This window comes from Astyanax mexicanus, chromosome 10 (genome assembly GCF_023375975.1).
Source record: "Astyanax mexicanus isolate ESR-SI-001 chromosome 10, AstMex3_surface, whole genome shotgun sequence".
NCBI lineage: Eukaryota > Metazoa > Chordata > Actinopteri > Characiformes > Acestrorhamphidae > Astyanax > Astyanax mexicanus.
The window spans coordinates 45,621,751-45,635,177 of record NC_064417.1 but is presented as its reverse complement, the minus strand read 5'-3'; the positions used below and the strand labels follow the sequence as shown (position 1 = coordinate 45,635,177).

The window sequence follows — 13,427 nt, the reverse complement described above, 5'->3', positions numbered from 1 at the left end:
TAATGTATATTTTTTAAAGCAAATAAAAATACATGAAAATACATAAAAAATATATGTGTAATCATATAATCAATACATGATTTAATATTTGAAAAATCCAGAGTGAGTGACAGAGAAGCATTTTTCACAGGAAGGGAAATACAGTTTTAGGAGTCTAGCCCAAGGACTCTTATGGGTGTACTGTAGTGTGTGTTTGCTGAGCCAAAGGAATTGAACCCAGTCTACCACAGGGAGGCGGTGTTGTTGTCCACTTAACCACAACACCACCTGACAACAACCAGTAAAAAGAAAAGTAAAACCGTGTACATAAAAATTTCTTTGTAGTAATGTTCCTGGAAGTCTGTATTCTTGTAGAAGTGTAGTATACACTATTTTCTGTTTTATATGTGTTGGTTACCTACAGAATTTCCACAACATTTCCTTCGCAGCTATGAAAAATGTATTTGCTGGACTGAGAGAAAGCAAAAACATCACATGACATCATCAGATAATGTATCTATAATAAATCTAGCCTCCCATTTCTCATAATACCCACAGGCAGTGTGCTTCACTAGCGTACACAGCCTCGAGCTGATTTCAGATACATTTTAAAATCCCAAAACAGTCAACGGTACTGGTAGTGATTATTAATATATTAAAGCTATATCAGGAGACTACATTAGATTATCAAGAGACAACATATTTTACATCATCCTGGTATTGAAACTTCAGTAAGTTCAGCAGTGAGAACAGGGCATTCAGATAAAAGCAGCTGGAGGCAGTTTATCCCAGAAAGGCAGACTGCATGTCAGAGTGAATGATGAAATAATGGATCCACTTTGGAAACATCAGATAGTGATGGTGATGTTCTCTGTGAAGTGTCTGTATCCTCAGGGATCTGCTAAATCTTTTTAATGGCCTTTATGACAAGATACATGTGGGAATTGATGCTTTTTAATATAATGTCTGGACAAAAAGACATCCAATCTTTAAAACACCTGATCGATTATTTATTAGTGTGATACAAAATAAGAGATTCTATAGAAAACCAAAGCATTTTCAGAAATAAGTTCAACAGTAAAAAAAAATTAACGGACAGATTTTTTGTGAAAATGCACAAGCCAGTACATACATATTTTAAGATATCTTATTAACAAGACATGAATTATCAACAAGTATTTAAGTGGCAGACTTGCAATGGCTCCATTTTCTACAGGAAGGGCATTGTTTTGTGTCTTAATGTGTCATTAAGGCACATTGTCTTAATGACAATGTCTGGTACTAGCAGGCACTTGATTTCTTTTTCCCCACAAAAAGGGCAGATTATAAAACACTGTGTCTCTTTTTTGTCACTCTAGAGGGCACTTTATTAATCCTTAACTCCTTAACTCAAATTCTTGATTTGTCGCTCATGCACAATAGGCGTTTTCTGCCAGTAGATGCCACGCCTCCCTCCTCACATTTGTCTACTCCAACTCGGCCAAGCCTGTATATTGCTTCTGTTAGCATTGCAGCTCCCACCCTGCTGGGGTCAACTGTTAGCATCATGCCTAACCTGCTAACCCGCTGCAAATCTTTGCTGCTGTTCCTGGTTGTTTTGAGTTGTTTTGCTTTCCTGCTCCAGAATTAATCAATGTATCGTTACAATATACATTCCCCTCCAAAAGTATTGAAAAACTGTCAGCAATTTATTTATTTATGTAGACTGAAATTTGGGTTGGACATCAAAAAATAAATATGAGACAAAAGAACAACATTTCAGATTTTTATTTTCTTATTTCCCAGCTATTATTTTCTTGTTAGTAAAAGTACTGGAACATGTGTCTGTCTGGTATGTTTTGTTGCCCAGGTGTGTTCTCATACAATGATAATTCAATAAATATGTAGTACGATTTGGATTTTGCCTGTTCAGACTGTGCATTTATAGTTAAAGGAATAACCAACATGAAAACCAGAGAGCTGTCTATGGATGACAAGCAGAAAGAGAGATAAATGGAAGAAATAATGGCCATAACCGTAAAGCCATTTGGAATGGCCTGAAGAAGAAAGTCATCACTGGTGTACCAAGTAACAGATTGCAAACAGGCAGACCTTGGGTGGGTGCTATCCTCTGAACTGTGTATCAGATACAGATGTAAATACATGGAAACTAAAACTGTCATCTTTTGTCTCTATATATTGCCTCCAGTTCATCTTTTAATGTCAAACTCAAACGTTTTCAGAAATTGGATCAGTATTACTTTTTCAGTATTTTTACAGGGGACTCTATTGTTAAATGACTTGATGCATTAATGATGATGATGAGTTTTTGGTGTAGGAATATTTGGATGGTTGCTTTTACCTAAATGGTTCGTCATGCACTCTGCTTACATGTTACATGCATAGTACTGTGTGGATAATCAGTGTCTTTTTTCTCTGTGGGAGGTACTAAGTTTCCACATACACATAAATAGTTTACTCCACTTCATCTTTACATAGAAAGTAGTTGTGATAGTTGCTATATTAATACCTAAAATGTTAGATTTTGCATCTTTGATCTAGTTGCTTATGTATTCATACAGTATGTGTACAAATATACGTATACAGCTCTGGAAAAAAATAAAAGACCACTTCAGTTTCTGAACTATCTATATATGTCTATGTATATGTTTAAGTAAAATGAACATTCTTGTTGTATTCCATAAACTACGGACAACATTTTGCCTAAATTGCAAATAAAAATGTGTCATTTAGAGCATTTATTTGCAGGAAATGAGAAATGGCTGAAATAACAAAAAAGATGCAGAGCTTTTAGACCTCAAACAATACAAAAAACAAGTTCATATTCAGATCAGAAATCAATATTTGGTGGAATAACCCTGGTTTTTAATCACATTTTCCATGCATCTTGGCATGTTCTCCTTCACCAGTCTTACACACTGCTTTTGGATATCTTTACTCCTAGTGCAAAAATTCAAGCAGTTCAGCTTGGTTTAATGGCTTGTTATTATTCATCTTCCTCTTGATTATATTCCAGAGGTTTTCTATTTGGTAAAATAAAAAAAACTTTTTCAAGTGGTCACTTTTGAGTGATTGAGTGTCCTATAGGGTGCCCCTTCTAGGAAAAATTAATGGGGGCCTATGGTTCACCAACTGCTCAGAGAACATACAATGATGTGCTCCTCTAATGAGGAAGGGCCACTACAAAGGATTAAATGTGATATGATGCCCTCACGATGGGATAGATTGTATTTGATAGTACACTCTGAAAAACAGAGGTACGATATGAGTACTTTTTGTACTCAAAGGTACACTCTTCATACCGTCAAAGGTACAATATTGTTTTTTACAGGGTCAGATTTGTTCCCTCTGAAGTACAAAGTAATTTCTAACAGCAATAAGTACAAATTTGTACCATTTAACCAGCCAAAGGGTACATTCAGTGTTCTGTATCACTGTACTAATAAACAATATATATTTTATTGCACATTTTTTATTTGAAAGCCAGACAATTTTGGATCATGAAGTTTTTGAGCCATATTTAGTTGATGATAATGTTTATAATCTTTATAATCTTTACTGGCACAAAAACCATGGCTACAAAAAAGGACTTTCACTGAAAGGTACTTTTTTGTACCTCAATATAAGGTACAGCCCCAGCGACAAGCTTTGTACTTTTTTAGGTACAAATCTGAACTTATATTTCTTAAAGTGTAAAAAATAGAATAAAGTGTTGTAAATGATGGCACAAAGTTTAAAAAAATCCTATTCATAAACTTGCATTTATTAGCCACGCCGCCTTTAAAATGTAATTTTTATAGGCCCAAGTTGTGCAGTAGATATAGGAGCACATGGGAACACATCACGAGCACACAACAATCACGAGGCACTGGCATGCGTTCAAGTCCCCCTTCGACCACCCCATGCATGGCCACCTGCACGGTGTCCGCCTCTCCTGCATTATAGCGCGCGTGGTGAGCCGCGCCGTGCCGTGGTTTCTGTAATGACAGGGGCAGGCGCGAGGCACATAGGGCAGCTGTTCACCATAGTGCCCCCCACAAGCCCCCACACCCCTCGCGCAACAGGGCGCAGTATGCAGCATTGCCGGGCCAACATACGCCAGCATTGTGGATTCTCACCTTCAATTAATGTCCCGTGGAGGGGGGCTTCACCCCCTTCATTTCCCACCCGCAGGGGCTTAAACCGACATGAATAAAAGCCATTTAAAAGAAGCGCTCTTTGACTTAAGGCGGGGGCGTGGCCTTTAGATCAGTGTCCATTCACACCCGCCCACCGCCCAGCATCCTCAGCTGGAGCGAGGACCCTTTAACAGGATTAACCTTTCATTAGACCTGCAACCTACCATGCAAATAAAACTCATTTACATAGCTTTTTGCTACTCTTTTGATATCTAGATATTTTAATAGATAGATTTTTCCACATTTCTTTCAAGTTTCCACCTGGAACTCGGTTAAACACATTAACCTAAGATACAAAAAGTGGGACATATCTTGTCTGGAACTTTAAAATCTTTTCTGAATTGTTACTGCCCATGCCCAGCAATGGGCACTAAAAACAGAGGTACGGTAAAGGTGTAGTCAATTTTTTCATAATTGTATAAGGTGTAATGTTGGTCTTTACAGGGTCAGATGTTAATCGTTCCCTCTGAAGTACAACAGGAAGTACAGATTTGTACGATTTAACCAGCCAAATGTACATTTGGTATTCTTTATCACTGCACTAATAACCGATATATATATATTATTTATGCATTTTTAATGTATAATCTTTAAAATCTTAAAAAAACATCGTACTGTACCATATCTGCCGCAATATAAGGACAAAGCTGTACTCTTTTAAGTACAAATCTGTACTTATTTTTTTTAGTGTGTACTTACGAGATAAAAGGAGCGAAGCATCAGAATGTATGTGTAAACGTCTGTTTTAGTTTGGATTTAGAGTTGAAAGGTTACTGCAGTGCAGTTTCTTTCTTTACTTTTGTCTTACTTTTGTTCCAAGAAATGGTCCTTTATTCAGTTGTACATTGCGTTGTGCGCTCAAAAATCTGTCCAAAATACTATAAGTTAAAATATAGCCTACTCTTTGAGATTAATGCAGAAATATAGAAACTTATAAAATGTTCATAAAATGTTAGAAGCATTGTAAGCAAATATTCCCAGCATTTTGACTCGCGTTACACATTTTGGCCAAGACTCTGTTCTCGCCTAATTCTAGTCCTACTTGGTTTGATCGTTTTTTCTCCTGATTTTGGTGCTGAAAGGTCATGTCTGGTGGACCTGGTGAATGTTGTTCCAAGGCGTATAGTTTCAATAACCATTCGAAGACACGTGCTGCTTTCCACTGGATGCTATTGTATTTACACTTTGGAACCAAATGGCCACCACTGACTGCATATGCTGTAGAACGAAGACCATATCAGCCATGCAAGGCTAGAAGAGAGGTGACGGTTTAGCTGAGAAAGGCCGCACGTGCTTGTGTATTTTGGGGGTAAATGAATAAAACATCATTAACACGCATCTTTGAGAACTGAACCCTGCCTCATATCCCACGGGAACACTGCAAGCAAATCAGTTTTCGGCTCAGCTGATGCAACGATTGTTAAGTGATAAATACACTGATACCAGACGTATGTCCATGTTCAGGAATTCAAGTTTAATTTTTCCATCTCTGATCTCCGAAGTCAGAACTGATTTATTCGTGCACATCCATTTTACATTGATTCGACAATCAACAAAGATATACAGCTCTGGAAAAAATAAGAGACCACTTAAAAGTAATGAGTTTCTCTTTGATTTTACCAAATTTAAAAACCTCTGGAATATAATCAAGAGGGAGATGGATTATCACAAGCCATCAAACCAAGCTAAACTGTTTGAAATTTTGCACCAGAAGTGGCATAAAGTTATCTAAAAGCAGTGTGTAAGACTGGTGGAGGAGATCATGCCAAGATGCATGTTCTCCTCCACCAAATATTGATTTCTGAACTCCTAAAACTTTATAATATGAACTTGTTTTCTTTGCATCATTTGAGGTCTGAAAGATTTGCATGTTATTTCAGCCATTTCTCATTTTCTGCAAATATATGCTCTAAATGACAATGTTTTTATTTGGAATTTGCGAGTAATGTTGTCCGTAGTTTGTAGAATAAAACGACAATGTTCATTTTACTCAAACATAAACCTATAAATAGCATAACCAGAGAAACTTATTCAGAAACTGAAGTGGTCTCTTAATTATTTCCAGAGCTGTATATTGTTTGTATTAAACTTTGCATCCATTCAATATGTATACTTTGTTTGAATTATATTCTTATAACTTGCATTGTGTTCGTGTAGTGTAGAAATTGACATTTAAGTGATAATTATTATGTGTGGGGAGTACCTGTTGATTAAAAGCATTATTACTTTAGAAGAACCCCAGCCATTCAAAGTCTTTAAATGAACCTTTATTCAATGCCATAATTTCAACAAAGATCATTTAAAAGTTGTTAACGGTTGTTTTCCACCTTAAACACTACAATATTGAACGTTACCAACGTTTTTTCAATATTCTTTGCTATCCTATATCATACAACTAAGATCATGGGTACTTTACGTTTCTGTTGCAACTATGTCAAAATCTGACTCAAATTTAACAGACAGATTAATATTCCAGAGTACATAGTGGATCTGTGTGGTGTAGCCAAGGCATGCTTTCTTTCGCGTGAAGGCGCGAGAGAGTCGCGTGCGCTCGGGCGCGTGTCCTTAACTTGCCCCTCCACGAGACAAACACTCAAATGAATTCACACCTGAGCACCCGAACGCCACCTCTTCAGCACACGGCGCCCTGAACCCCACAACCCGCACTGTTTACTCAGCCTGAATGTTTATTTTACTGACGGTCTGTTCGGATTATTTCCGAAATGACTAAATCTACATTCTTGCACATAAAATGTGCTACTTTCTATAATGACGTAAGGAAGCGGATTGTATTTAGAAATATTTGGACATTTTATTATACTCAATGTATTCAGATATAATTAGATTTAAATACATGTATTTACGGTGTATAGTACTGTGTGGATGTAAACTATTGTTTTTGCAATAACAGAGCTTTTACTGTTGTGTGAAGGTAGCCATTCTGTAAAATACTGTAAATAGGAACATGAATTTCTTATTTAAAAAAAAAAGATATTTCCTGAACAACCCCAGCACACAAATCTGTTTAAATGAATCACAGTCATGTCGTCTGGTTTAACACTAAATGCTGGACTACTCATGTGGTGCTTTGGTTGCATTCAGACACCAGGATGGATGGTTAGTTTTGAACCATAGACTCCACTCTCACTCATCTAAGTGGTACTTGAGTTCCACGCAGTTCCACTGTTCCACAACCCAATGCAGCAGTGGCAAGTATTAGGTATCAATTAGAAGTGTACAAATACTGTATATAAAACTGTGCAAAGGTTTCAGACATTCGGTTTATCATTAAAATCACAGTTGTTGGATAACAAATATAGCCCATGACTTCTAAATTCCATTGCCCATTCTCAGATGCTTTGGACCTCTATTAAATAACAAGATTGTGTTTTGACCTAAACCTTTCACCCATCCTTGTGGCGGAATTTAATTATTTTGTAACAGTAAAATTCGACATTTGACTAGGGTTGGAGGAGGTGTCTATACAAACTCTTCGGAATACTGAATACTCTTGATTTTATAAGAAACGCTTGATAAGCAGGTGTCTACAAACGTTTTAGTTATATATGATGCCGAAACCATGTACAGTCCATGTTTGGATATTGATAATTAGAAATGGTTTTCTTTCCATGTTAATGGAAACGTATTACTGTATATAGATACACAACAGTCTTACTCTGAAACTTGTGTTTATACGTTATTGTAAAACCTATACCTGCGCTTTTGCCTACGCCATCTCACAAAACTACCTTATTTATTAGTATGTGTATATGATACGATATATTTAGTTATTCGCTTTACAGTCAAACGTAAAGGCTAAGTTAGGCTAATATAACCTAGTTTTTTTTTGTAAAGGGACGGGATGCTACTCTTGCTCAGTAAATACGGTCAGTTGTACGTTGGTAAGGATTGTCGGACGAAGACACATCCGCTCTGGAAAAGCATCCTCCTCAAAGCTAATCCTTTTAACTCAAAACTAGTAATTGCATTTGGGAGAATTATCCCCAGTAATGGCGGGTTCAGTCGTCGGGCGGTTGTTTGGTGAGAGTCTTCCTTCTATTGAAGCTTTAATCTGATTTCTATTGAAAGTCGCTTTATTGCAGGACTGATCCAGAGGCGACAAAGCGCAGAGAAGCGGCGCATAAAAGCGGCTTTTGTCCGCGGTTCACCTTAGCTGCTCTAAGCCGTTTTCTTTGATCCAAAGATCGTTACCATAGAAATGAAACTTTCGCACAATGGATAAAGTTTGAGTTTAAATTTTGCCGTGAAATAGTTCATGAATATATCGTGTCCACGTGGTTGCACATGAGTAAAATATCTCAACACAATCTTCACTTTACTCTTTTTTCAGATATTTTGTCACTGCGCCAGGCTTGCTATTTGGCAATAAAAATGTCATAATGTCATGCTAAAATATTTATAGTTGAAATACGTGTAAAGAACAAAATCATCAAACTTTTTTATATACAGCTCTAAAAAAATAAGAGACCACTTAAAAATTACGAGTTTCTTTGATTTTACCAAATTAAAAACCTCTGGAATATAATCAAGAGAAAGATAGATGATCACAAGCCATCAAACCAAACTGAACTGCTTGAATATTTGCACCCAGGAGTGGCATAATGTTATCTAAAAGCAGAGTGTAAGACTGGTGGAGGAGAACTTGCCAAGATGCATGAAAACTGTGATAAACTGTGTAAAAACCAGGGGTATTCCACTTAATATTGATTTCTGAACTCTAAAACTTTATGAATATGAATTTGTTTTCTTTGCATTATTTGAGGTCCAAGAGTTCTGCATTTTAAATAGTTCAGTCATTTTTCATTTTCTGCAAATAAATGCTCTAAATGACAATATTTTTATTTGGAATTTGGGAGAAATTTTGTCCGTTATTTATGGAATAAAACAACAATGTTCATTTTACTCACCATATACCTATAAATAGCAAAATGAGAGAAACTGATTCAGAAACTGAAGTGGTCTCTTATTTTTTTCCAGAGCTGTATATTTTTCTGGATGCTCAGAAAACTTCTAACCTTGCAATGAAAGCAAAATGTGAAACAATTTGTATTAGCAAAACACAAGACCAAGACAAGTTATGTCAATAAATGAAAAACTGCTAAATGCCATAGACTTTAATATTAATTAGAATGTTTACTTAGCATGGGGCCTTGCAAATTACCTCCAGTTATCACTCTTTTTTGTGAGCATCATGTTTTATCAGAAAATATATCATATTGGATTTCAGTAGGAGCTGTCAGTAAAAAGTGAATAACTAAAAATAAACATGTTGGTCTTAGTCATAGGCTGTACTATTAGTTGGTAGAAATGACAAATTTTAATAAAAACTTAAATGTTTCATTTTTGCATCAAGGCATTATGTTCCACCGGAAAACGCATCACAATGGACTTTATCAGAAGCTGGGTTGACTAAGGTACACTGTAAATAAATATTTGTTAGTAAAACCTAAATAATAATGCATTCTTTATTTTCATGGTAATTTTCTATAAAAAAAATTGTGTTTGTGTATTGATATGAAAGCCAGTAAAACCTGAAAAACTTGAAAAGTAAAAACCTGTACAGATGACAATGCTGACCTTAAGCATAAGCTGTAATATTAGTTGCAAATGCTTTTTTTTTTCTATTACTATTTTAAATGACACTAGGTGTTTTTTTTATTATTTTGTTTACATGCAGACATTGTCTTCCATTATAAATCACATTACAGTGGACATCAGTAGAAGCTGATAGATGGTTTTCTTCTTCTAACTTACGCCAAAAACACATCGCTGTTGATGTATTAATCATTTTCTTTAAAGCTTACCTTTGCATATAGAGATGCAGTCAGGTTTTATATAAAAAAAAAAGTTTATTCTGACAATCCAGTTGCAGTTGCAGTTGTGCTGCTGTAAGGCATGATGGGTAGACCCAGATTGGAAGCAGGTCTCTTAACACATGCTTATTTCAATTGTGGTTTCTATTATGAAAGTCTAGGTGTAAAATATTTCAAACTGTTGGTATAAGAGTGACTATCAGCAACTATTTATTGAACTAATTGTGATTGTGTAGCATTGGGGTGATTGTGTAATTGCTGCAGGAAGAGGCTGAAAATGACTACAGTTAAGATCAGAACAGAAAGCCTAATCAGCTATTTGCAAGTCAATGGGTTCTGCCTGCCATCGAACTGCAGCCTTTCTCACATTACTGAGAAAACAATGAGTTGATATGAAACATTAGCTAGCTGAAAGTCTGCAGATGTTAGACCTGTTATCAGTTTATATCACTGCACATTCACACAAAGTCTGAGGAAGATTTTTTTTGAGGCAAACCTCCAAGAGCCATACAGAAATGAACAACGTATTCAAGAATGTATATTCCCTCAAGTTTATTCTGTCAATGTAGAAAAAAACATTGTTTGCAGAACGTACAATGGGCTGCATGGAACCAAACATTTTACAAGAATTGTTCAGCACATAAAAAAGATAAAAAGTAACAGATTAAGTACAAGCATGTGCACTGGCATGCATATAAGTGTTCCTAGCACTTAATAAAGTAAACATTTAAGTGTTAGGCAGTTTGCTTGCAGAGCTGTCTGGTTCAGATAAAAAACATACAAACACCATACAGCTTCACATGCTACCTGCAAATGTGGCTCCTGCTAAATGTCTCCTTACAAAAATGTGTAAGGTCTATAAAAAATGCTAAAAAGTACTTTTCTTCAAAAACATATACATCTCCATACAAGGTATGTGTGTGCATAAGAGCACAATACATTTTTGGCATTGCTGTTTTATATCAAAATAAAGATTTCAGTATGTATGTACAAAATGGACATATTTACATATGCTGCACATTTTATAGTCTTTGGTTGGCCATTTTGCTCCAGGGTCAATAGATTCATTTGCATTGTCATGGCTGATGATAATTCATCTTTCAATCTTTCTGACCCCTCCACAATTCACTGCAATGTGCCACCAATGTCTCTACTGTGGCCAGGGCCTCCACACCAAATCGTTGACAATCAAAGGCTGTTTGGTGCTGGGGCTCATCTGATGTGTAGGTTCATACATGACAGTTCTTTGAGAAAGCTGGGGCTGACCCAATACTTTGCAGAGACCTGGTGACTCCCCTTGAGTAAATGACCACTGTCCTGGTGTGGTGATTTCTGGTGTGGAATCGCGTTTAAGGTGCCTTGGGGATCCATGGTGAAGCTGGCTTGTAGACATCAGATGACTCTGACTGGAATGATCATGAATGTTCTGCTGCAACTTCTGACGCATGTTTTCCAAAGCATCTCCTGACTCCCCTTGGCTCTTGCTTGCGATGAAATTACTGACTCTGAGTAGACAGGTTCTCATCCCGTCTTGGAAGTTCTGTTGTCGCTTGCAAGGGGATCCCACCTCATCCTCGTAATCTGTGTGTGCCCTCTTTCCTCTTTTAATTTGATATGGGTGACGATTGGATCCCAGTCGTTGCTCAGCCCTCAGGAAATTCACAACACTCTCCAGGATTTCAGCCTTTTCCACTTTGGGATTCTTTAGTTTCTTTTAAAAAATATGAAGAGAACAATAGAGTTAAACAAACTGAATCATGTGTACAAACACATTTAACCAATTACTTTGGGTTCAAGAATTGGTAAACACTGGATTGAAGGTCAGAACTTACCTCATTACATGTGCTCTCCAGCAAGAGAAGCCTCAATGTTTCCAGACTGTGGTTAATACGGTCTCTCCTTCGTTTCTCCATAAGAGGTTTGGGAACCTGGAGAAGAACAAACAATAAAACTCATTAACACCAACAGCATGAACATAATTTGGGTCTAGAGTTAACTGAAGTTAAATATTATTTGTTCTAAAATACATCCACACATCTCTATGTTTTAAGATTACAGAAATGTTTTGGCCCTGATTTTTTTTTTCAAATCTACTCTTTAAAGCCAATTCTATATATAACAGTTATTAAAAATCCTATCACATAAGCCCACAAGTGGTACATAAGATACATGGCTTTAAAAGGACTCTTTCAGTACAAGCTGCATCATCATATTTTCAGGAATTTTGTCAGCTATATACAGATAATAGAACAAACAGTTAGACAATGTTTTTGCTTTCTTACCCTTCTCATCATATCTTGTTGATCCTGTATGCCAGTTGCCATCTTGCTCACACTTGAAGTACAACTAGATTTACAGCTAGTAATCAGACAGTAAGATCCATAGCGCTTATTAAACCGCTGGGCTGCACTCAATCCCCGCCCATGAGTTTTCCAAACCAATGGCGACCAAAACCATTACATGAAGCCCCGCCCCTCCATTAACATTCATCTACGGGCTGAAAGAAAGCTTTGATCGTTAAGGATGATTGGGACTGAGTTTAGTGAGACAAAGTGTCGGTTAGCACCCAACTGTGATGGTTAATAGAAAACTATCAGGAGATGGGTTAAAACTTTTAGCTTGGTTGACTTGGTTGACAATTATAAGTAACGTAGACGAAAAAAAAAACAAGTAGTTCATAGTTTATCTAAAGCTTTCAGATTATTAAAACCATTGATATAGGTCTAGCCAAAATGTCGATTTGTTTTATGCCTACTTAGATATCAGTGATCAAATATAGCTATCCTGATAAAAAAAAATCCATATGGGGCATATACAAGTAGCCAATTGAAAATCAGAAAGCTTTGTCCATTGACTCCATGTTGGCTGCTCTTATGGATGCTTATCATGGTAAGTGATGGGACCATGCAGGAGTGGTTAAACATTGGTCCACTCTGTGTTGTACACTGCACAAATTACCTAGATGGGATCCATTTAATGTTAATGTTGACTGATGTTGGGGAATAATTTGGAAAGCCTAACTGGGTTCAGCATGTTGACTGTATATTTTTTACTCCTTATAAAAATTATACTTTTTTTTAGCTTTCGGTATATTCAAAGATATAGTATATACCTATACCCTACGTGTCCACCAGTTTAGTGATTGCTTAGTAGATTTTAATGGCTAAAATCCAGCTTAAACAGTCTACGCGTTTAATGCGTTTAATAAGTATTATCCCGTTGACAACATTGTGGCCACAGTTTGCCTCATGGATTGCACTCTTTCAGGTCTCCTCACTTGGAAAGAAACATCAGTTTAATTACACGTATTTCCGATCCGTGGCCTCCTCTTCTTTCTCAGTATTAGTCGTGTGAATATTTCAGCTGCTTGATCGGATCAGGGATTTTAAATCTCTCTGATGGTTCTTTTCAGCACAGGTGGAAGCAGAGGCTGCTT

General features: G+C 36.6%; 1 protein-coding gene across 1 annotated transcript; it reads right to left on the bottom strand.

The window, feature by feature from the left end:
• Positions 1-10,528: 10,528 nt before the first annotated feature.
• Positions 10,529-12,405, bottom strand: her5 (hairy-related 5; the record flags this gene model as incomplete). Its single annotated transcript, XM_007258678.4, has 3 exons — positions 10,529-11,702; positions 11,824-11,919; positions 12,274-12,405. Coding segments are annotated over 3 exons (789 nt in total), but the record flags the coding sequence as incomplete, so codon positions are not given.
• Positions 12,406-13,427: the final 1,022 nt, after the last annotated feature.